A 27,168-nucleotide genomic window follows, 5' to 3' on the forward strand; every position below is an offset into this window, starting at 1 on the left:
GCATGTAATCTTTTCAGGCTGATCTTAATAATGATTTCTTGGTCCACCCAAAATGATCCAAAAAACTATTGATACTGATACACAGTACCAATATCACAGTATCAATACTGATACCCAGTGATACTGATACTGATACACTGGGTATCAGTATTAATTGTTTGTTTGATCTTATTGCTGAGTACTGTTCCATTGTATAGATGCACCACAGTTTGTCCAGCTATTCCCCTACTTAGAACATTTTGGTTATTTCCAGTTTTTTGTCTATTATAAGTAAGGTAGTATGAACAGTCAGGTACAGGTTTTGTGTAAATATAAGTTTTCCTTTCTCTGAGATAAACCCTAAGCAATGGAATTGCTGGGTCTTATGGCAAATTCAACTTTAGTTTTATAGGTAACTCCTACTTTGTTTTCCAGAATAGCTGCACCAAGTTACTTTCATACTGGAAGTATAGAAAAGTTCTAGATTTTGAAACAGAAATGAATCACTGATCATGAGTCACCTATAGTCTCTGAGTGGGTGCAGAAGACAGTAATAAGGAACCTGAGAGAAGGGAAAAACTAGAAAACTATGCAGGTAAATTAACACAGAGATTCATATGCCTTAAAACATTAGTAGCAAACCTTCTTACCTTCTTTAAACTGTACCCAGCATGAAAAATAATTGGAGGCAGCAGAATGTTGAAAAATACCTCTGGATCAAATGTTACCTGAAAATTTAAAAAGAAAAAAAAAGTCAATCTTTAGTTTAATGCCAACTAGTGCTATATTATTTGCTCAATATTGAAGTCACGACTGAATTTGAACATTTGGTGTAAATAACATCAGTGTGACAAATCTTGGACTAATCCCAGAAGAAAAATCATGTCTCCCTTGTGGACTGGCATATTCTCCCTACAGCACTTCTGACATGATCTTCGTGTGTTTTTTTTTAAATATTTTTTAGTTTTCGGCAGACACAACATCTTTGTTTGTATGTGGTGCTGAGGCTCGAACCCGGGCCGCACGCATGCCAGGTGAGTGCGCTACCGCTTGAGCCACATCCCCAGCCCCTCTCCATGTGTTGTTTTAACACGTTAAGACATAACGGTTCAATTCAATGTTGAGAACTCACAGAGAGCTGTGGGCCAATGTTTTTCCACAATAAATGAAAACATCTTGATTTTTATCATCTTTATTAGGTCTTAACTGCATTAAAAATATTGTCATGATTATTAACTCTCTGGATCCTCTCATGTAATACTTTGTAGATATAATTCTACTGAATTTAAGTCTCTTTTGAGTGACCAGCCTTCTGTAATACTTGGTGTGGCCTAGATCAAAGTCATTAGTGAGTTTAGTAGCTTCCTGAACATCAACATAAATTCAGTAACTCCAATGGGATGAAACTACCTGTAAGGCTTATTTAAGGAAATCACTCTGAAACTTCTAGACAGCAATGTCTTAACCACATACCAAAAAGAATTAAATATCCTATAAACACACTAACCTTTTTAAAGAATTTGTTCATGTGGGTGGATTAATCAGCTTTTATTATAATTAATTATTTTAAATCTTCATTCTAATTATTAAAAATTAGCTTTTCTCTTTAGAAACTGGAGATGTTAATCAGCCTAATTAAAACAAGAGTGATTCTTGCAAGTTATATTTTATTCTATCTTCTTGCTAAAGATAAGAATAATTTACAAAAGAGGGAATGTCAGAGTGAGGGTGAATCTTGGGCAGTACCTACCCAATGAGGAACCTGGGCCCATAAATAGTCAGACTTGATGGATATCAAAAAATCAAATAATGTACCCACAAGCACAAAGGTTTTCTTATCCCAGTTCAATGTTCTTCACACCAACCTCATTGCCTTAATATGCCTGTTCTCCCCTCAACTAGCAATGATCATCTCTACCTTGTTTGTTTTCCCACCTTTGCTCTGGTAGCAGAATTTCAAAAAGAAGAGATTTGAATAAATGTTTTTAAGATAAAAAGAGCAGAAGTCGGCTTCATCTTCTATCACAACCTAAAAGGTGAAAATAAGTGGGTATCATTTCCCTGTTTTCCCCTATTCTATGCAATCCAATATGAAGGATTCATGCTGTCATTTCAAAACAGTGATTAGCATGGATTATACACTGGAATGCCATTCAGTTGCATCTAGTTTCACAATGTTAATGGAAATTCCATGCTTTATTATGAAATGAGAGCAAAGAGCACAACAGTACTGCCATTAGGGACAGAAAGAAGATGGTCATAATTAATATTCCAGATAGAGAATAATTTGCTCTAAGGAACAGTATATTTGAAGAACAGTAATTTAATTTTTGGAGCACACCTGTGTATAATGCAGGTCATTATACACATTAGCTTTTTCTACATTAAAAGGGGCTTTCCACAACCTGGATTCCCCTGACCTGCTATACAGAAGTCCACCTAATGATAAGCCCTGGTCTCTAAGGTAATGGAATATGTGTCAATAAGTATAGATCACATTTATCTTTGAAATCACGTACATGAAAAGACACAATATATTTTCCTGTGAAATATTTTTATTACTCTGATATCAAAGGAAAAAATGCTTGGACTCAAATTCTAAGACAACAAGCTCTTCTTCTTTCCTTAAGGATTCTTTGGGCCTTTGGCATCAGTCATCAATGAGAGTAAGCCCTCAAATATTTGTAGACTATGGGAAAAGAACCACAAAAAACTAAGAATCACATTTCTGAATTCTGAATAAATAAGTTTAAAGTGAAATCAATGTTATTTTAAGAAAGAAAGAATCTCATCTCTAAACCACAAGGATAAGAAAAAATAGTAAGGAAGAAATGGCAGTTGGAGAAAATAAATGTGAATATACAAACTCACTGCATAATCAGGGGCCCACATCTACAACAGATCCTAACAAGCCCAGGAGGTCATACATAAATCTGAAAGGTATGAATAAAATAAGGTTCTTATCTTCTCGTAATGGCCCAAAAGCCTCCTGGCAAAACTGAGAACCAGGAATGTTGATATTCTAGGAGTTTGGAAGGATTTCCACAAGGTCAAGATGGAGCCAAGGAATCAACAACCATGTTGTAGATAACCATATGCCAGCTCACCTTCCGCAGCATGTCATTCTGTTCTACACTGTTGATCTTGCCAGGGCTGATTTCTCCTTTCAGAGTGTATTCAAAGAACTTCCCACTGACATTCACTAATAAGGTGCTGAAGGCCCTGTCTTCCTGAGTACAGCTGAGTGACTTGTCACGGCCACTGGTGGCAGGGGTGCCATATCTCAGGATCACCCCGACGATGAGTCCTGAAATAGAGTAAGAAAAAAAAACCATCAGGCCTGAGGAAGCATATGAAGAGCATGGCCATAATGCTACCACCGATTTTCAACAAGTAAAAAACACAAAGGAAATCTTAGAAACCAGGTCTAAGGTGTGAATTTTAGGAGTAACTAAATGCATGGTCCTTCAGAAGTGGTTAAGCATCATCTGTTCTAGTCTAATTCAAGTCCCGCAGCCACCAGAAGGACAAGGTAGAATGGTACCTTTGGTGGTTATTATGGCACGCTGAGCAGTGTGCATACTGGGCCATGTCTCATTTCTAAGGCTTATGGTGGAGGAGGATGGGATGATAAGTAGTCAAGTTTTTTTCTGCCCAGGACAGCACAAGACAGAACTGCTGAGCCCTTGATTTTTCCCAGAAGCATCCCTCAAGCCAGTCCTGCTGCCATCTGCCAGCAAGAACCAGGCTGCTGGAATTTCCAGTTGCTATAAATGCAGCTTGCTTTGCCACACACCAGAGGAAAGCAGGGGTGAAGGCTTTTGATTAGGTCATTTCAAATACTAGAAATCATGGAGAAAGTAATTACACCCCTTGGGAAGCTAAATGCTGCAGTATAAATTTGAGCAGTCATGATTCAGGGGCTGGAGAGCTGGCTTATTGGGGCTGTGGCTATGACACAGCTAAGATAACCAGCTGCAAGTCTTTAAGCCTCATTCCCTTAAGGGCTTTCTCACTAGGAAAAATAAAAACAGCAAAATCATGTATAAGCATTCAATTCTATGAATAAGGGAGGAGTGCTGCTCCCCTGGTCCTACACATGAGTCAAACAGACCCAAGCAAAAATGATTAAAATGTCGGGGGAGGGGGACCCAAAGAACCATAAATGACTCTTAGACACTTTGCTGTAATTTCTCTTAGGAGGGAAATTTTAGACTTCTAAATTCAGTTCTTTGGCTAACAATATTAAAATACATAATGGTAAAAATGATCTCTTATATCATTTGCCATTAATGGAGAAAGTTATATCAGATAAAGAAAGAACTTTCTACTATGTTCTATGGGTAATAGTTTCGATCTTGAACGTCTCCCAAAGGCCTATTTGTTAAAGGATTAGTCCTCAGCTTGGTGGAAACCTTCAAGAGGTGAGGCATGATGGGAGGTCTTACACCACTGAAGGTGTGTCCTTGAGGCAAATAATGAGACCCCAAAACTTTCATCTTCCTTTTTTCATTCCCAGTCACAAGGTGAATGGGTTGCTCCACCACACATTCCCACCAAGAGATGCTGCCACAGACCCAAGCAACAGGGCAGGTCATGGACTGTAACTTCCAAAACTGAGATAAAATAAACCTTTCCTTTTCTTAATTATTACAGGAACTTTGTTACAGAAACTGAAAGCAAACACACTATGTATAATGTTATATCATATCTATTATCATCAAGACAAATATAAACTTATGAGACATTGTTGAATAGCAAATCATAAATAAAATCTAGAGAAATACAGCAGTCCTTTAAACCAAAATGTTTCTGTATTGCACTATTATTATTAAAGACCTTTATTAACAGATGCTTGTAATTTGTTGCTTTTTGTGAAAAAAAAAATCAGTCTTGAAGGTTTTATTCCAGACTTAAAATGAGGTTCTTAATAATCTCAACCTGAGCAGATAAACAATTTATTTTTTATTGGTTTTATTTTTTAAATACATGACAGCGGAATGCATCACAATTCTTATTACACATATAGAACAATTTTTCATGTCTCTTTATATAAAGTATGTTCACACCAATTCATGTCTTCATACATGTACTTAGGATAATGATATCCATTACATTACTCCATCATTGCTAACCTCCTACCCCCTCCCTTCCTCTCCCACCCCTTTGTGCTATCTAGAGTTCATCAATTCCTCCCATGTTCCCCCTCCCTACCCCACTATGAGTCAGTCACCTTATATTAGAGAAAACATTTGCCATTTGTTTTTATGGGATTGGCTAACTTCACTTTGCATTATCTTCTCCAACTGCATCCATTTACCTGCAAATGCCAAGACTTTATTCTCTTTTATTTAAAATATTTAAAGGTATATGAGGGGAAAAATTAAAAAATAGACTTGAAGAAAACATGTTTGACATTACGAAAAAGACATTTCTCTAGGGGAAAAATAATAAAAATCCCACAATATAGACTGTTGTAGTTATCTGATAACTGGGCAAAGGACAAGCTCTTAAGGTCTTCAATGCCAATCTTCTGTTCAGATGGTGTTGCTAGAATGTACATTCATTTCTTCCTGGTGGATGACAGACAAGATGAGGGCAGGATGGTCAGCCAGGATTTACTCAGCTTGCTCTGCTGAGTCTCAGAAATGCCCTTCCCAGCTGGCATTCTCCTCGCCATCTTGTGGTTGAGGACATTTTGGGTTTCTGTGCTGGTAACAGAAGTTGTGGGTGCCTACACTGAGGTGGCTACTGGCCTCAAGTCTCCTTTCCTTGATATTCCTGCTCCTTTTAATTGTTGCCCTAGACAAGGAGGGCCCCTGTAGATTGTGGGCCATAATTATATTGATTGGTCCAACATATTGCCAATATTTCATGCATTCACCTGTTCTCTATCACTTCTCCCTGCACAGGAGGATGGGAACACTCTGCCAACATCCATTGGGGTCTCTTTACAAAGCAAGAGAGGTGGCACATTGCTTGTGCCTTGATGTCCAGTGGCACTCTATAATGCCGCCTTTTTCCCCCACTCTCATTATTCTGGTCATTCTGCTGGTAACAGTGCAGAAGGCCATTATGATGCAGATAACATCTGCAGTGATTACAGTGTGCTGCATATTTACTGCCTAGCACTGGAACTCCACCAGGGCCTGCAATCTTTGCTGCCTATGCTCCCTTTTCTCCTTCTACAACATCAAACTCCACAGATTCTCTATCCTCTATACTATGGAGGTGCTACTTGGGGGTTATTCTTCTTTGTGGCAATCTATTGTAGAAATACATCAAGTTTGTTGCCATTCCTGTGTGTGGAACCATACCTGTTTCTTATATTGAAGTATTTTACTGTTCCTAAACTTTCACTGCAATGACCTTCCTGTCTCCTATGGGCTGCCATTCCCTCTGCGCATGGTGCCACACTGAGTATCTCAGCCTTGATGCTCATGATTTAGGACTTGATGATGACTGAGGCCAGCTGTGACAATGGTGCCTCCTCCTGAAGCTACTGGTGGCACTGGTGATGGTCAGAGTTCTCTGGGCTTCCCTCTCCAATCCAGATGAAACTCCGAGGTGCCTTTTATTTTTATTTAATTCCCTGGTTAGGCAGTTATTTTCTGATGAAGTTTTACATGAAAAAAGCAATTCCATGGCCCTTCAACTCTCATCATAATATAGGATGATTTGTAAAGCTTGGAGAAGGCTACCTGTAACATGATTTAACTTAAATGTCTTCATCAGAAATAAGTCATTTAAAATGTATCTTTCTCCCAAGTCAAAACTTGCTTCATGGAACCTACTGTTACTTGACTTTACTAACTTGATTTATTAGCAGAGTTAATGGAAAGACTAAACCATATGGTCCTTACAATAAATACTACTCTAACAAATGAGGAGGTTTATGCTTGCAGACAGGTTCATCCATTATAGGAAATGCTCTTAAAACCTCTCCTAGTAATCATCACTATCATATCTAGAATCATTATCAGATGATGAATATTATTCTTTAAAGTTATAAAACCTTTCCCTCTCTACCTAATGCACCCATATTAAAGATGGAAGACACTTAAAGTAATGATGCTGCCCCTTTGTAGTTAAAACATAGCAACACAAAACATCACAGCAAAAATTCAAGGTTAACACCATTTGGACAGTTTTGATCAAAAATATACCAAGCCACAGGGCACACCACTAACTCAAGGTACAGTTTTAATAACTCCCCAAACATTTTAGATTAATACTTGTTATCACTATATTCCATGGCATGATACTGAGTTCACATTTAGTGTTTTCCACTTAAAGAATACTGTAGAGGGGTATTTTGGTGAGAAAATGATAAAGACTAGGAGTAAGTGAATAGCATATTTCATCTGCTGGATCTGAAGACATCCCTTACAGGAACTGTAAATAGATCATAACTACAAGGACTTAAATCATGCATGAGTTTTTTTAGCTCCATATTCATACATACACACACACACACACACACACACACACACACACACACACAAAATGAACCACATAAGTACTGATTTAGGGGCTTGGGTTGTAGCTCAGTGGTAGAGCACTTGCTTAGCATGTGTGAGGCACTAGGTTCGATTCTCAGCACCACATGTAAATAAATTTTTTAAAAAGGTTCATCGACAACTATAAGAATATTTAGAAGGAAATACTGATTTAACTGCATCCTACAGCAGAGTCCCAGATTACAAAGAGAAATAACTTATGGTGTATGTGGGCCAGAGAAAAATAGCACAGAAGATGTCACCTGATAAAGACAGAATCACTATTTTTAAAGGTAAATGACTAATATCAGAAAATAATCCAGTTTGGGACTTTTTTTTTTTTTACAGAAAACAAATATGAATGAAATTGCTTTGATATTTTATGTGGCTAAAAAATAAAATAATGAACTCAAAGATGCAGAAGGTGAGGACTATTTCAATGTATGGGTATGAAAAATGCATTTCACAACTGTATTATCACATTCCACTGATGGTGTATAATTTCTAAGTTTTTTAATTTTTAAAGACATAACCAAACAGAAAAAACTATATATACTTTATATATGTGCCTATACAAAAATGAGTAGTACTAGGAAGGAATATAATCATAAGCCAAGTATGGCTCAAAAAAATCTCAGAGGGTGATTAGAGAAACTAGGCCTGGTTAGTCTGGTGCCAGTTTTCCTTTTGTGACTAAGATTGTTAGGAGTGCAACTGAACAAGTGGACATGGAGTAAGGTGTAATTCTAGACAGTCATCCACCAGCTGCAATATGTGCATATCTCTATTAATAAGCCTTTGTTAAGAAGAAGGGGAACAGGTGCACGGATGTACTGTTCTCTTCTAGTGAGACCTCACCTTCTCTTATATAAGCTACTAAGGATAGATTATCACTAGATCACTTTGGTCACCACTTTAGGGTTGTTTAGAATATAATACAGATTGTTCTGAGTTCCAAAGTTTCATTTGAAATGAGAAAAGAAAGCATCCCATTTTGCATCCAGTTACAAAGTGTTTGAAGACAGTGATAATTACAGATTGAGTACCCTTTATCCAAAATGCTTGGGGCCAGTAGTGTTTCAAATTTCAGAGTTGTTTTTGAGAGTATGGGGTTGGTTTTTTTTTTTTTTTTTTGGGGGGGGGGGTGCGGATTTGGAATATTTGCATGGCCTTTAAGAGTTGAGCATCCCTAATCTGGAAATCCAAAATCTGAAATGCTCCAAAATCCAAAACCTTTTGAACGTTATACTGGCATGCAAAAAGTCTCAGATTTTTGGAACACTTCAGATTTTGAGATTAGAGATTGTGTTAGTTTTGCATTGCTGTGATCAAATACCTGACAAGAACAATTTAGAAGAGGAAAAGTTTATATGGGCTCACAGCTTCAGAGGTCCCATCCAAGATCAGCTGACGTCATTGCTCTGGGCACAAAGTGAAGCAGAACATCATGGTGGAAGGGAATAGCAGAGGAAAACTGCTCAGGTCAGGGCATCCAGGAAGCAGAGAGACTGAGATGAGGAGTCCTGGACAAGACATGTAATTCCTAAGGGCACACCCCCAGTGGTCACCCCAGTGACCTACTTCCTCCAGCCATGCCCCAATCTATAGTTACTATCCAGCAATCCATTCCAATGATTAGAGTATGCTTTCATTATCTAATCATTTTACCTCTGAATATTCCTTCATTACCTCAAACATAAGGTTTTGGGGGGATACCTCATAGCCAAACCATAACAAGATGATCAAACTGTATTTCTTTTTTTATTTAGTTATTTTTTATTATTTTTAAAAAATTTATATGACAGTGGAATGCATTACAATTCTTATTACATGTATACAGCACAATTTTTCATATCTCTGGTTGTATACAAAGTATGTTCACACCAATTTGTGTCTTCATATATGTACTTTGGATAATGATGACCATCACATTCCACCATCATTGCTAACCCCATCCCCCTTTCCTTCCCCTTCCACTGTATTTCTTTTGTTGTTGTTGTTGTTAATTTATTAATTGTATTGAAATATTTCAATAGAAATAAAAGAAACAAAGGAACAAATAGTTATTAGAAAAATAAATACAAATCTCCAATAATTATGTAAAAAGATACACACCACTGACAAAGAAATATAAATCAAAAAGAAAGAGGCACTTACTAGATTGGCAAAGATTTAGGTAGTTTGATAATATCCAATGTTATGTAAGACATAGAGAAATGAACCTACTTAAAAGTGTTGGCAGAAATATAAATTGACATAATCTTTGCCAAATTATTATGGTAAAACTGGACAGATTACTTAAACCCTGTATAAAGGAAATCTAATGACATTATTTATTCATGACAAAGTTATTGCCTTAACCTGTCTAAACACATACCACAAAATATTTTATCTCATTATCTGGATGTCAACTATATTTATATTGGTGTGTATGCACAGAAGAGTTAAACTTAATGATTTATACGATTATTTCAATCTGTATTTCCAATCCAATGAATAAAGAATCCAACAGATTCCAGAATTGATAATTAGTTTTCACATTTGGGGGTCATTTACATGACTGGTTTTAAGAATGAGTGCTACAGATCTTTTCAATGCTTTTGTCTACTTGTTCTGTTTGTTATGCAGCTGTGCTATTCATTGATTTATTAAAACTCTTTCAAGGAAAATTAATTCAAAATATTTTGTTGCTTGTTTTGAAAAGTGCAGTGAAATATTCATTTTGTTTATTGGTACTGGGGATTAAACCCAGAGGTGCTTTACCATGGAGCTATACCCCCAGGCCTTATTTATTTATTTATTTACTTTTTGAGGTATAAATTGTTGAGGCTGCCTCAAACTTGCAAGCCTCATGCTTCAGCCTCTAAAGTTACTGGATTACAGGCCTATACCACTGTGCCTGGCTGAAACACTCACTTAAAAACAATTTTATTGAAGTACAATTTATATGTCACAAAATTCATCCATTTCAAATGTACAATTCAGTGATTTTTAGTATATTCACAGAGGTGTACGACCATCACCCCAATCTGATTTTGGAATATTTCCATTCATAGTCACTCCCTGTTTCTTACCCCCATCCCCAGGTAATTACTGATCTAGTTTCTGTCTCTAAAGATTTACCTTCTCTGAACATTTCATATAAATGATATCATATGATATGTGGTCTTTTTGTGTCTCATTTCTTTCACTAAGCATGGTGTTTTCAAAGTTCATCCATGCTGTGGCATAGATCAGTACTTCGCTACTTTTATTGCTGAGTAGTATTTCATTGTATGGCTATACCATATTTGCTTATCCTTTCAACAGTTGATGAACATTTGCATTGTTTCCCCTTTTTGTTATTGTGAATAATGCTGCTATGAACATTTGCATACAAATCTGTGGACATATGTTTTCATTTCTCTAGGGTATTAACTAAGAGTAGAACTGCTATGTCATATGGTAAATCTGTTTAATACTTTAAGAAACTGCCAAACTGTTTTCCATTTGGGAAACTGTACCATTATATATTCCCACTAGCAATGGGAGTTATAGTTTGTTTACAGGCTCAATAACAGTTATCATTGTCTTATGATTATATCTATTTTAACTTTTTTACATTGGCAACCTCTTTAATATCTAGAGACTTGATATTATAAAACCAGGGCTACTTTGTCCATGTTATATAATATGCACAGTACAGCAAAATTAAATGAAATGTACATTACAGGGCAATGGACAAGCTTAAGTTTTCTAGTACACTCTAACAAAACATCTTTGCAACTTCTTCCCTCTCACCTCCTTCAACCTAACGAACAAGTACAGAGAGTACACTGTTCAGAGGTGGTTTAACAATTCCAAACTCAGTATTTCCCATCCATTTTTAAAAGTTATGTACAAGTTTTACTCTAATTCTTCTGCTTTTAAATATATCAAGCACTTCTAAACATCTAGAAGGACTAGATATTCCACATAAGAGCTTGTTCACTATGCGCACAGCACTGTACACATGTAGCAATGGTTATAATCTGAGGTATCTTCTAATATGACCATTTTGTCTTTGAACCTTCCCCTTTTCACTTCCTTCTCTCTAACTTCAATCCAGTGGACAAGTCTAGGCATATGTTATGCTTAGAGATGGTTGAAAAATTCATATCCAGAAGTCATTTACAGAGGACAAGCTTTCCTATGAATTTCAACACAAATGTACAAAATGTGCTAATCTTACTAACTACTTAGTCATACATTGGCAACCTCTCTAACATTTAGAGACTAGATGTTACAAAATCAGGACTCATTTGTCCATTATATACACTATATACAGAGCAAAACAAAATGCACAAAACATTCATAAAACTGATGTCTGAGAATATCCAAGTATGGCTGCACTAACATATTTCCTTTTGCAATTCCCTCCAACCACCTCCATGTCACTGAACAAGTACAGATGGTACTGTACTTCTCACAGAGGTGGTTTAACAGTTCCATTCCTCAAAGATAGTATTTCATATGAATTTTAGCAAAGAGATATTTACATATGATTTTAGATATTTACATATGATTTATGATGATATTTCATATGATTTTAGCTTTTTTACTACCTCTACATTTAACATACATCAGGCACTTCTAAACATTTTGACAGAGTAGATGTTTCAAGTAAGGACTCAATTTGTCCACTATGTCCATGGATAGTCTTGAATAAACTGCACACATGTAACAATAGTTCTAATTTGAAAATGAAGTCTTCAAAATATGAGCATTCTGGCCCTTCACAGACTTAGTGGGCTATAGTGCTTAAATTTTCAGAAGACAATCCTTCCTGGGAATTTTAATACAAAATTCACAAAATCTATTTACTAACTGTTATAAATTAGATGTGAGGTGTCCCCCAAAAGCTCATGTGTGAGACAATGCAAGAAGGTTTAGAGGAGAATGACTGAGTTAGAAAAGCCTTAACCCAATCAGTGAATGTATCCCATGACACAATTAACTGAGTGGTAACTGAAGGCAAGTAGGGTATGGGTGGAGGAGGTGCGTCCCTGGTGGCATGTCTTTGTGGTATATATTTTGTATCTGGTGAGTGGAGTCTCTCTCTGCTTTCTAATCATCATGTGAACTGCTTCCCTCTTTCACACTCTTCCGCCATGACCTTCTGCCTCACCTCAAGCCATGAGGAATGGAGCTGTCTATGGACTAAGACTTTTGAAACTCAGTCCCCAAATAAATTTTTCCTCCTTTAAAATTGTTCTTGTCAGTTCTTTTAGTCAACAGCAACAAAAAACAGACTAAAACACCAATTCTACTTTTGTCATACACTGCCAACCTCTTTAGCATCTAGAAAGAGTAAATGGACATTAAGACTCATTTTCCTTTATATACACTATGCACACAGCACAATAAAATGAAACACACAGACTAATTTGTTTACTCTTGCCTCATTACAAGTACACTGGTATGGTGCTGTGGAGAACCAGCACACAACATGCACTACTCAACAGGGTGTCTGGCTATTGCCCCCTCCTTAAAACATCTCATAAGATTTTTAACAAAAAGATCTTTATAAAATGTGTTGTATTTTACTACTTCTACTTTTAACATATATCAGGCACTCCCTAAAGAATATCTTAAAAACAAACAAAAGGAAAACAGAACAGGAAAATGAAAATGAAAAAATCATACACCACAGTTTGAACAAAATGAGGTGATAAAGCCAGCCTCAGCAACTTCGTGAGGTACTCAGCAACTTAGTGAGATCCTGTCTCTAAATAAAATATAAAAAAAGACCTGGGGATGTGACTAAGTGGTTAAGCACAACATAGAGGAGGAAAAGTTTGTTTTGGCTCACAGTTTCAAAGGTTTAATCCCTGATCCACTGACTCCACAGCTCTGGGCCCAAGGTGAAATAGAACATCATGACAGAAGGATATGGTATAGGAAAACACCTCAGGACACGACAACCAGGAAGGAGAAGGGGGAGAGGGAGGAGGGAGGAGAGGGAGGAGGGAGAAGAGGGAGAGAGCACATGAAAGTGAGAAAGAGTGTGCATTCTGCTTACCAAGGACAAAAAAGTAACCCCAAAGTCACACCTCCCCATGGCCTATCTCCTCCAGCCACACTCTACCTGCCTACAGTTACTGCCCAATTAATCCATATTAGTGGATTAATTCACTAATCAGTTTATGACTCTCATAATCTAATCATTTCACCTCTGAGCATTCTTGCATTGTCTCCCATATGAGCTTTGGGGGAACACCTCATATCTAAAACATAAGAGTACCTTTTTAAAAAAATCAACTGAATATAATAGTTTATTTCTGGAGCTGATGAGAGAAACAAGATTTGGTGGTCATCATAGTTCACTCCATCTGCCTGAACCATGGAACTAGAGAGGATGGGAGCAGTCCCAAGTCTAAATGCCACATACACCCACTGTTTTACCAAGATGCAGTCAATTTTCTTGAATAAATACCCCCCGGTTTGTTACTCAACCACTGGTCAATTTTCATAGACTTTAAATTGTTATTTTTGACATGTTTTCCAGTTTTATTGCCATGTTGTGAGGAGATGATTTGTTGAACTCATATGGCCATTCCAAAGTCCTACTATAAATCATGTACCCTCACTATCTGTATGAGCACAAACAAGAGAATTTCTCCATGCTTGTTATTTTGCTATTTTATACCACTATTTTACAGAAAACGCTGGTTGTGTATGTTATAGCAAATTAATTCTAATGCATTTTGTCACTTTATAACAATTTTCCTGATATATTTACTTTTTCTGGTAGTAAATGGAAAATAAAGTAATAAAAAGGAGAAGAATCTGGTAGATTTAGTGACAGAAAATCTGGGTTTGTAAATTCACTTTTTACTTAGCTGCCATCCAGTGCATGGTATCTCTTTGCTACTCATTTCTAAAATTGGGCTGTTGTAAAAATGCAGGGGGAACACATTATACCAAAACCCTTTATAAATTATCAAAGGCTGCACAAATGCTGCTTTTTATAAGCCCTAAAGAAGAGTTATTTTTCCTTGCATTACCCCTATTGCTATAAAAAATTTGCCTACTGGGGAATCAGGAATTAGAAAGAGAAGTGATATATGGGAGGAGCAGTAGGAAAAATACCCCTTTAGAAAAGTCACTACAGACTCCCTCTCTTGTTGAACTTATCCTGTCCAGTAGAGGGACAAGATGTCATAACTTCCTTATTTGCCCATCTAGCAGCTTTCTGGGTGCCAATAAAATGAGCATTTGTGTGACAATTTACAGCTAAAAAGGGTTTTGACTAGAGGGAAATTTCAAGGTAGGCATCATTCTCTATCTATAAATGCTGATTCTATTTTAGAAGATTCTTCGAAGGATTTACTACAGTACATAACAGCAAGTAATAAAACAATACAGTCTGGGCTGGGGCTATGGATGGGGCTCAGTGGTAGAGCGCTCACCTGGCATATGTGAGGCACTGAGTTCAATCCTCAGCACCATATAAAATAAATAAATAAAGGCATTGTATCCATCTACAACTTAAAAAAAATGAATGAATAAGGCTGGGGTTGTGGCTCAGCAGAACAGTGCTCACCTAGCACGTGCAAGGCCCTGGGTTTGAGCCTCAGCACCACATAAAAATAAATGAATAAGGGTATTCATTTATTTCATATATTCATATATATATATATATATTCATATAAACATTTTTTAAAAACAATGAATAAATGGAATGGATTCAAACTAAAAAGCTTCTTATGAGCAAAGGAAACAATCAATAATGTGAAAAGAGAGCCTACAGAATAGAAGAAAATCTTTTTTTTTTTTTTTCCAGTTTTTCGGCAGACACAACATCTTTGTTTGTATGTGGTGCTGAGGATTGAACCTGGGCGGCACACATGCCAGGCGAGCGCGCTACCGCTTGAGCCACATCCCCAACCCAATAGAAGAAAATCTTTACCACATGCACCTCAGAGTATTAATCTCCAGGATATATAAAGGACACAAAAAACTAAACACCAAGAAAACAAATAACCCAATCAATAAGTGGGCTAAGAAACTGAACAGATGAACAGACACTTCACAGAAGAAATACAATCAATCAATAAATATATGGAAAAAAATGTTCAACATCTCTAGCAATGAGAGAAATGCAAATCAAAACTATTCTAGGATTTCATCTCACTACAGTCAGAATGGCAATTATCAAGAATACAAGCAACGATAAGTGTTGGTGAGGATGTGGGGAGAAAGATACACTCTTACATTGCTTGTGGCACGGCAAATAGGTTCAACCATTCCAGAAAGCAGTATGGAGATTCCTCAGAAAACTTGGAATAGAACCACCATTTGACCCAGTTATCACACTCCTCAGTTTATACCCAAAGGACTTAAAATCAGCATACTACAGTGATGCAGCCACATCAAAATTTACAGAAGCTCAATTCACAACAGCCAAACTATGGAACCAACCCAGATGCCCTTCAATAAATTAATGGAGAAAGAAAATTTGGTATATATATACAATGGAATATTACTCAGCCTTAAAGAAGAATGAAATTATGGCATTTACAGATAAATGGATGGAGCTGGAGAATATCATGCTAAGCAAATCAAGCCAATCCCCAAAAAACAAGGGCTGAATATTCTCTGTGATATGCAGATACTAATTCACAATAAGAGGGAGGTTAGGGAAGAATAGAGGTACTTTGGATTAGGCAGAGGGGAGTGAAAGGAGGGGAGGAGGTAAGGGGATAGGAAGGACAATAGAATGAAACGGACATTATTACCCTGTGTGCATATATGACTACACGACTGGTGTAATTCCACATCACATACAACCAGAAGAATGAGAAGTTATCTGCCATGTAATAAGCTTAACTCAACAAGAAAAACACAAGTCACTGATTTTTATTGCTAAATGTCTTTAGTGCATTTGGGTCACTTAAATTCAGGTGATCTGTACTGTATTATTAACAATAATTTTTCAGTATTGCTTGAGAGTCAACACTGACACTAAACCACCAGAGATTGAGATCTGAGGCCCATCACAAAAAGAGCCACAGGTCCTATCTGTTTTTCAAAGGATAAGCCCTCCCCCTGTGTTTCCTAAACATATACAGAATGGCTGCAGTGGCCCCATATTCATTTTATCCAAACTTCAAGCCACTGTAAAATGTCACAGTTGGAAGGTACAGCTATGTGGTATAACCATCACATTTATAAAACACTCTGTCCAACAGTATCTTACACTGTGGTGTTCAGAGTCAGTCACCTGGGAACTTGCTGAAATACAGGTGCCCAGGGTCTCCCATGTAATTTCTGATCTTGAAGAGTAGATGAGGCACCTACATTGAAAGAAATTCCACATTTGGTTCCAACACACTCAGAAATGAGAATTACTGATCTTCAAGTTTTATAGCATGAGATTGCAGTCATCCCTTAAATCTGTGGGGGACTGGTTTTAGGACAATCATACCACCATACCAAAATCTATGGGTATTCAAGTCCCTTATGTAAAATGGTAGCCCCAAAATGGAAACAAGTCAAATGTCCATGATGAATAGATAGGTAAAATGTGGCATATCCATATAGTGGAAAAAGAAACGGATTCCAGATATATGCCACAACATGGATGAAACAAAGATATTATGCTGAGTGCACATGTTCAGTGAAAGAAGCTAGTCACAAAGTACCATACATAGTATAATTACCTTTCTATGACGTGTCTAGGACAAACATATCTATAGAGATGGAAAGTAGATTAGTGGTGGCCGGAGGCTAGTACAGGAAGGATCCTAGTGGAATGGTAAAAAAATAATAGTCTAAAACTGGGCCAGGAATGGTGGCGCACACCTGTAATCCCAGTGGCTCGGGAAGCTGAGGCAGGAGGATCATGAGTTCTCAGCCAGCCTCTGCAAGAGTGAGGCTCTAAGCAACTCAGTGAGACCTGTCTCTAAATAAAATACAGAATAGGGCTGGAGATGTGATTCAGTGGCTGAGTGCCCCTGAGTTCAATCCCCGTTACCAAAAAACAAAAGAAAACCAAAATCTAAAACTGGATGACGGTCATGGTTGCACAACTTAGTAATTTGACTAGAAATCAATGAATTATATGTATATATATATGTGTGTGTGTGTGTGTGTGTGTGTATATATAATTAATGAATTTATGATATGTCAATTATATGCCAAGAAAGTAGTTTTACAAAGAAGGGCTGAGAGAATGAACCTAGAGAACACATTTGTAATTCCTTCCAGGTCTAGCACTCCATGCTTTTCCATTAAGGTCTCTCAAAGGGAGAACCAAACTAATGTAAGCCCAGCATAGTGTATATTTTGTACTTCAAGGGCTTCATGATGAATATCTGTGAGCAGGTCAAATACACAAACCACATTCTTTAAGATTGGAAGAAACACAAAGGAATGTATACATGACTCAGAAAGTAATAGCAGGTTAACTATACAGATAGTATATTTAAATGTAACTTCATGCTTAATGCTTATCTTCTCAATGAATAACAGTCTAAAATGCTACTTTCTCCAAGAAGCCCTCCCCGACTCCCTAGGCTAGGTTAGATCCCAAGGCTTTGTATTCCCATCACACTGTGCATTGTTAAAGGCATTTAAGTAGTATGTCTGACTAGTTGGCCCCACTATCACCCCCATGGAGGGAAGAGGAAGGTATCTATTGGAATTCTCTTATTTAGTGCTTAGAAGTACCTGGCATATTTGGTGTTCAAAAAGTATCTGCTGATCCAGGCACAGTGACATACACCTGTAATACCTGTAGCTTGGGAGGCTGAGGCAGGATGATCATGAGTTCAAAGCCTGCCTCAGCAACTTAGCAAGGCCCTTAGCAAGTCAACAAGACCCTGTCTCAAAATAAAAAGGGCTGAGATGTGACTGGTGGTAGAGTATTTGTCTACTACATATAAAGCCCTAAGTTTGATCTCCAGAACAACAACAAAAAATTCTTTTGATCTTATTTCTCCAACTTTAAAATAAAGGAAATGCCACCTGGACAAAAAAAAAAATCAACAAATCTAATATTCCTGAATCACAGTTGTTCCTAAATGAAAATCCCATCCCCTACACCCCTGCTCCCGAAACAGAGCTTTAGCATTACAATACAAGAAAAATTCTACCAGCCAAGCACTTGGGAGCTACCAGAAAATAAATTCCTAATTCTATTCTGTGAAAACTATCCAATATCATAGCCCAAATTTTGCCTATTAACATAGTTCATATTCACTGTTTTCTTCTTTCTTTCCTTCCATACCTCCTCTATTTACTTATATACTAATGTACTTATTAATAATTATTCATTCATTCATGCATTCAAAAATATTTGGGCATAAGGCCCTATGGCAGAATTTAGACATATGGTAGTAAAACATGTATTCTACTCTCAGGGAGTTTACAGTCTGAAAGAGCAGATTAAAAAACAACAATACTGTTCGGCACAGTAGAACACACCTGAATCCTAGCAGCTTGGAAGGCTGAGATAGGAGGATTGCAAGTTCAAGGCCAGCCTCAGCAACTTAGTGAGGTCCTAAGCAACTCAATGAGACCCTGTCTCAAAATTAGATATTTTATTTTATTGGTTAAATCCCAATAAAATAAAACAATACTGTTAACACCCATGTGCCAGAATTATTCTAAGCACTTGTGCATGTTAACTGACATAATACAATTCTTTCAGAATTAAAATTTATCTATTATTACAATTATTACCCCCATTGTATAGCTAAAAATAAATAAATAAAACTGAGAAAGAGAAACCAAGTATTTTGCTTCCATTCGCACATGGGTCACATGCAAATGGAAGATCTAAGATTTAAATGAAGGTAAGTCTAGCTCCAGAGTCCCAGAACTGTTCATAGGCAATGTGCCAATCCACATCCTACCCTTGTCTCTTGCCTTGACTTTGTCAATAATCTCTTTCTTTCCTTCAGTGCTGGGGATTCCAATCCAAGGCCTTGTGCATGATAGGCAAGCACTACCACTCAGCGACACACCTAAGACCTTCTTAAACACATTTTATTTAATTTTTTTAAATAACTCACAGATATAGCTGATAATGGGAGTTTAGCAGAATCCTAGATTAGGTTTGAGGACCTTTGAATGATAGGATCAGTTTTCAGTTTTAGATCAGATATATGAATATTCACTTGTTTCTGCCTCATAGTTGACATTTTCCTAAATTAAGGACCGTGTGCCTGTAGCTGAGTTCTCATTCCACTCATTTTTATCACTGTTTTGTGTATTTCTACTTTAATCAAACAGATTAATCAAATTCCATTCAGTTACCCAAAGACTACACAGGTCACTACAGGAGATTCTTACTTATTACTCTTTGGAAGTCCTAACCAAGATTTTTCACCAAACACCAGCAATGCTTCAAAACAAATCCATCAGTCTTTCCTGTGAGCCTGTGCCTGTAACTTTCTTCCCACTCACCTTCCTAAACACCTTGACCTTAGTAGACTAACTCTTAAACATCCTTCAAGCCACAATGTAGACATCACTCGGAAGAGAGCCCTCACTGGAATCTGTTCATGCAGGCAACCCTAATCTTGGACTTCCAGTCTCCAGAACTGTGAAAATAAAAGTTTCTCTTGTTTAAACCACCCAATCTGTGTTATACATTGAGCATTTTTAAACTTAAAAAAATCTCAAATCCAAAATGATCTGAAATCCAAAACTCTCTGGTCACTGACATGATGCTCTAAAGTTTAGGATTTTAGCTGGGCATGGTGGTGCACTCCTGTGATCCCAGCAACTGAAAGCTGAGGCAGGAGGATCATAAGTTTGAGGCCAGTAGCAAGGTTCTATGCAACTTAGTGTGTATCAAAATAATTATGAAAAGGACTGGGGATGTGGTTCTGTGGTTAAGCACCCCTGATTTCAATCCCTGGTACAAAAAAAAAAGTTTTGTGTTTTGGATTTTCAGATTAGGGATGCTCAATCAATAAAGTCTATTCAAATATTCTAAAATTCAAAAAAATTCCAAACTCGGAAGCACTTCTGGTCCCAAGCCTTTTGCATAAGGGATATTCACCTACATTTTGTCATGTCAGTCCAAGCTAATACATTATCTTTTGGGGAGACTGAAGGCAACTTCTGTAGACCATCAACAATATGCCTATAGCTAATTCAGACTCCATCCCCCAAGGAGGAAACGTTTCTTTTACAGTTAAGTTAAATTTCCACCACTCCAACACAGGGTCCCTAAGCCCTATTCTAGAGACTTTTTTTTCCTTTCCTTATTCTACCATTACAATGTGATCTGCTCATCTTCCAAAGAAAACTTTCACCATATGACTTCCTGGCATAAACTCCATTTTCACAGGAAGTATTATCCTAAGGCACTAACCAATAAACTACCATGCCTCTGTTCTCCCTGTTCAAAACTGATGGGGTCAGAGGAAGGATTAATTTTCATAAATGCTTTTAAGATATCACATATTTTGGGAGATGCTGAAAAATACGTGTTTAAAATTTAATCATAGGGGGACTGAGGCTGTGGCTCAGTGGTAAAGCATTTGCCTAGCATTTGTGAGGCACAGGGTTCCTCAGTGCCACATAAATAAATAAAATAAAGGTACTATGTCAACCTACAACTAAAACACTATATATTTTTTTTAAAAAATTTTAATCATAGGAACATAACATATGATCTTTTACTTAGATGGCCAATGTAACAATTTTAAAAAGGGGAGACAAATATTTAAATTCAAGTTGACTGTTACATATATGGGTTGAATATCCTTATTTGAAATGCTTGGTACCAGAAGTGTTTTGTGGTTTGGATACTGTGGATTTGGGAATATTTGCATATACCCATTGAGATATCTAAGGGATGGGACCCAAGTCTAAATAGGAAATTTGTTTATGTTTCATATTCACCTTATACACATAGCCTGAAGTTAATTTTACACACTATTTTTGGTGTGATTTCATTTTCACTGCAAACTGTCATGTGAAGTTGGTGTGAAATATCCCATTTGTGGCATCATGTTGGTGCTCAAAAAGTTTTGGATTTTGAAGCATTTTGGATTTCAGATTTTTTTGGATTAGGGATGCTCAACCTGTACTGGTAAGATAACTAAAAGAAGACTATAGAACATCCTTTTTTAAAAAAAAATTATGAAATGTATCTGGTATACAAAAGACTAGATATAGCACAGAAGGGACAAACTATAACAGACGAACTATAATTGAGAAGAAATACACAGGGGAGGTATTCGAAGGTACTGGTCATTTTTGTTTCTTTAGCTGGACAGAATATAGACCCAGTTATTTTATTCTCTTACCTGCACATTACATAGACTATTTTGCATATTTAATATGTTTTGCAAGAATTTATCAGGATAAGAATGGTCCACCAGGCATGTTTGTGTCTACCACTCAGCATAATCAACAGCACAGTACCAAGAAGGTTAAGCACACTTTGTGTCCTTTCCCAATGAAGTCCATCATTTTCCCTCCTCAATTCCCTGGACACACTAGTCTGAATTTGGTATTTATTATGCTCTTAGAGTATTACTAAAGATATATGTCATATAACTTTGCATATCACTGAATTACGTATGGCAAGGATTACTCTGTAACTTTTTTTTTTCACCCCACGATATTTTTGTGGGAGTTATCCATATGGATATGTGGCTCTGGCTCATGAAGTCTTATTGCTGTGTAGTATTCCAGCATGTCTGTGACACCTTCTGGATAATTTTTTCACATCTATCATCTGGTTCAACAATTTTCTCTTCAGTTTGTTATCCTATCTACTCAGTTTGCAATTTTAAAGACTATTTTTTTTTTTGCTTCTTCAAATTCTATTTGGTTCTTTCTCCAAAATGCCTAATTTTTAACAGAATCTGAACTCAGAGTTGGAAATATTTATAATCCTCAGCTCTGAACTGTGTGGCTTTTGCTCATTTATTCCAATGTACTTCACAGGACAGGTAAAAGGACTCAATGTCTCCTTTAAAGAGTACCAACTAAATAAACCATGGTCCACTCATAGAATGGAGTCTATAGCCAATATATTAAAAAGAATAAATAAAAAGAATTATAAGAATAAATAAATAGAATAATTAAAAAAGAATGCGGAAACTCAGGGTCCTAAGCATTAAGCAGAAAAAAGCAAAACACAGATTAGATAGCATGCTACCATCAGCATAGGAGATAAGAAAGAAAATCTACTTCCAATGTATAAATGCATCAAAAATCTCTAAAACAGTAGTCACAATAGAGCAGTCTTGTGTAGCTGGGAGTCAGAGAAAAGATAGGATTTGATTTCACTGTTAAGCCATTTGAAGTTTTAATCATGTACAATGTATATGTATATTTCCTATTTAAAATAAAAATGTGGAGCTGCAGTTGTAGCTCAGTAGTGGAGCATTTTCCTAGCACATGTGAGGCACTGTATGTGATCCTCTGCACCACATAAGAATAAATAAATAGAATAAAAGTATTGTGTCCATCTACAATTTTAAATTAAAAAAAAATAAAAATAAAAATGATAGCTACATACTAAAGTGAAGCAGGCCACTTGCTATCTGTCCACACTTAGCACACACTGTCCTCTTTCAGGTATGTCTCCTACTCCTCAAACTTCTTCTCCTATCTACCTCATTAGTTCCTGTTCACCCTGCAAGACTGGCTGAAACAGCACCATCTTTATCGCAAAATCAACCATTCCTCCCTCTGTGTTGCTGTTGTCCACACAGCTGTTACTGTGTGTCTGGCCCACAAGACCAAAAGCTCCACTGAACCCAGCACAATGCCTGGAACGTGGTCACCACTTGATAAATTTTTGCTGAAAGAATGAAATCATAAAAATTCAAAGCTGTGATTTGACTACAAATAACATTATCAGGTTATACACAAATGGAAGCGTCAGTTCCCTAAATTATGAACATAATGCCTTTTTTCCCTGCAATTTATGTCCAGGTTTTGGCAGGCAACCAAACAGTATCTAGAAAGATTAGAGTTTTCTAATTTTGTTGCAATTTCCTAAGTCACAAAATTGGTATCTGGGAAGCAGCCAAAGTCAGCAACCAGAATCATATTAATGACACAAAAAACAATGTTTCATATCATATACCCAGCAAAGTCCTTTATGTGTTTACAAGGGCAGAATAAAATATAATTGCATAGTGGCTTTAATTCAGCCGAGACTATGTCATATTGAACAGATTACCCAATAAAATTATGTTAAATAAAACACAGAGTGGAGTAACTATAAGAGAAAATCTGTTGTTCACCCTCCTAAAGGTTGTGTCAACAGGGGACCTTGCATTCTGAGAGGGGAGAGTCTAGGCTGGATGCCCACAACAGAGCTGGCCAAGACTCAGGGCCTGGTTTCCTGAGCCCTACCATAGACACACACATCTGTCCCTTCTATACACATATAACAAAAAATGAAGACAGTCAAGCTGTGATGGGTACTACAAAAAGAGAGGCATAAAAAGTTGAGATAGTGAGGCACAGAATAAGTAATTTTCTCATGTGAAAAAAGTAGTGGAAGAAAACTTCACAGAAATGGTGACTTCTCGATTGGGCCTTTCAAGATGAGTCAGACTGTTTGGAAGAAAGAGGAAGGGGGCCATAAATTAGATTTCAGAGAAAGTCTTCAGCATGTGATGGTGTGGCAGGAAGTAAACAGTAGTTACAGCAGCATGTCTGGAGCTGGCTGATGCCAGGGAGACAGAAAAAGGCTGGAGACCAAGTGTCAAGAAGTGAGGTTGGCACAAGGAAGACAATCATCCCTTTGAGCCAAGTTCATGAGATCAGACTTCACCCCATAGGAAACAGAGACCACAGACTCCTGGGCAAAGAAAAGCACACTATCAGGCCTGACTCTGGAAGATACTATTTATAGCAGTAGAATGGAGAACTAACTGAAGGAAAGAGAGGTACAAGTTTAGGGATTTTCCTAAAAGCATCCTTCCTCCAATGCAGAAGATCTCTATATAACCCCATATTCTTCCACCTCTTTCTTTTATTCAAGTGCTGGTTATGGTTCAGGATCACACAAACAGGGGTCTGAATGTTCTGAAATGCTACCATTCCAATCTTATAAGACAGAGACATAGCAACCGAATGCTGTTAGAAGGACCTTATTTGGATCTTAAATCAAATTACAAAAAAGTCAACTGGAAATATGTGAATTCACTGAATATTTGACAAGTATTATAAAATTACTGTGATTTTTAATGGATGATGATGTATTATGGCTATATACCTTTAAAGATCCCTTATGTTTTGGAGATGCTGAAATGTTTATAAATACAATGACTCAATATCTGGAATTTTTATCAAAATCATTTTGACATAAGGAAAGGTAGCTGGAGAGTACCAATAAAACAAGAGGACCATGAGATGGTAATTAATGAAGTAGGATAGTGGGCACGTGGATTTGGTTTATTATCTTATTGTTTCTATGTGTTTAAAACTTTCACATAATAAAAAATTAAGCTTAAAAACTCACCCAGCTAGCATAACACTTTATAGAGTGGCTTAGCAATGGTAGGTCAAGCACAGACTTATTCTCCAGAGCTCCAGAACCTTCATCCAAACATCTGCTCACTGTCTCCCTGAACTCAACAAGTCTAAGAGGTAACTCTCACTCCTCCCTGTAAGCATTATTTCTCTTCCCCATTCCCTGTCCCTGCAAAAGCCAGCTACCCATGAGTCATCCTTAACTCATTTACACCCACAGGAGTCACTTAGGTTCTGCACAGTGGCAGCCATTATTCTCACATCAACTTTTTTTTCACAGCCTCTTCACCTCCCTACATCCACATCACACTCCTCAGCAGTCTACCTCAAAACTGCTGCAATGATAGTAATTCTAAAAGGAATCTCTCTGCCTAGCTTAAAGGTACACAGTGGCTCCTTGCCATCAAGAGGACAAAAGCCTGACTCCTCAGCAAAGCAAAATCTGTGGATCTCTTCATGTTCATAAGGGGCTAAGGTCTTCCTGACACCATCTTAGTGAATTCAGTCCTCACAAAGGACGTGAAAGCCATTTTAGAGCTAATGAAAGATTTGATTAGTGAGTGACACAGTCAGCAGGCGTGTGATGTTCACAGTCATAGTAGGGGATTTCCTAAGGCAAGGTGGCCAGGCAGCTCTTAGTGGAAAGCCACCATCACCAGACAGCATCCTTCTCAGTGTTGTACCCATGCCAAGGCCTACCTACCCGACTGCCCCTCAGGAGCCAGAGATCAAGGCCCACACATTCATGCAGCTGCCTGACCACCTAGACAAAATCTCACCACAAAACAGTATTTTTCTCTGTGAGACTAAATGATCTAGTAATGGCTCAAACTCAAACCCAACTAACTGGCCTCTTCCTCAATATCAGAGTGACAGCACCCTAGCCAAAGGATCAACAGTTATTAGCCAAAAAAAAGTGAAGAAATCAAGCCATGGAAAAGGACATACTCTGGGATCAGAATTAGAGACATGAGTCACTTTTATTAAAGGTACTCAAACTAGGTTATCAAAGTACAAGTGGAGATGTTTGGAGAATGTCAGTCACTGAGAGCAGAGCTCAAGATGTTTTTTCCAGCTCCATCAATTATGTTGTTTATTTCTTCCTTCCAAGTAACTCTCAGTCACTCAGTCCCAAACTAAAGATTGTGCTTGCAGACAGATACAAAATTTCTCCCTGGCCTCAAAGTACTGGTATCCAGTAATGCTGAACAGAATAAAGAGAAATCTAGGATTGGTGATAGCAATTAATTCAGTGACAACACAGCAATTGGTATCTCCCCAAGTGATATATGCAACAAATATTTATTAAGCAACTTACCACATGCTAGGTTCTGGGAATACAGCAGTCAACGAGAGGAACAAGAATCCTGCCCCTCTTCATATGCCTCACATTCTAGTAAGGGGAAGAATTTTAAAATAAGGTTGAGTAAAATGGTATGTTATGAGTAGGAAGAAGGAAAATAAAGGAGGAAGGAACCTAGGGAGTGTCATGGGTGGTGCCAGCGTAGGATAGTGGTGCAATATCAGTGAGCCAGAAATGAGGGTTTTGTGGGAAAGAAAAGGTGATAAATTTTCATGATGTAACAGATTATCTGCTTATCTTCTTGCCATTTGATCATCTGCCCACAGTTATTTTTTCCAAGTTCTTAAAAAATAAGATGCCCACATCTATTACTTCAACAACAACAAAACAGCATTCATCTCATCATTTGGCAAACATGTATACTGAGAACCCACTACTCTTTTAAAAGCTGTCTTAAGGCATGAAAGGGAGTAAGCCAGAAATACTACACCATGGTTCCGTCCACCGAGAGTCCATGACCCATGGAAGGCCAATAGTGCAAAGAAATAAAGACTAGACAGAACTTCCATCAACTATCCTTCTACTTTATATTACGGCAGTGGGATGCTCAAGGTTCTCAGGGGAACCATCAGGCAGTCAAACACTGTGAGGGAATGGAGGGCACCCAAAGATATGGTTGGGTGCTGACAGCAGTCTAGTGCAACAGAAGGACAGATCTCTTGCAAAATACACAATCAGGAGTGAAGCAATGGAATGTGGTGATTATGCCACATATAAATAAATTAATTAATTAATTAATTAATGGTCCACTGACAACTAAAAAATATTTTAAAAAAAGAAAATATGAATGAGGCAAACAGGCATAGAGAGGTACAAGGAAAAAGTCAAAGCTCAAGGCTTTGAGCT

At 37.3% G+C, this 27,168-nt stretch overlaps 1 protein-coding gene across 1 annotated transcript in view; it reads right to left on the reverse strand.

Moving 5' to 3' along the window:
- The window catches only part of Slc9a7 (solute carrier family 9 member A7), a 137,041-nt gene that overhangs the window by 67,466 nt on the left and 42,407 nt on the right, over positions 1 to 27,168 (reverse strand). The window contains exons 2-3 of the mRNA XM_027927284.2: positions 3,087 to 3,286; positions 630 to 707 (exon numbers count right to left, since the gene is read on the reverse strand). Coding sequence (XP_027783085.1) covers positions 630 to 707; positions 3,087 to 3,286 — 278 coding nt within the window. The remainder of the gene's footprint in view (positions 1 to 629; positions 708 to 3,086; positions 3,287 to 27,168) is intronic.

The sequence above is a fragment of the Marmota flaviventris genome, chromosome X, assembly GCF_047511675.1.
Source record: "Marmota flaviventris isolate mMarFla1 chromosome X, mMarFla1.hap1, whole genome shotgun sequence".
In the NCBI taxonomy this organism is placed as follows: Eukaryota; Metazoa; Chordata; class Mammalia; order Rodentia; family Sciuridae; genus Marmota; species Marmota flaviventris.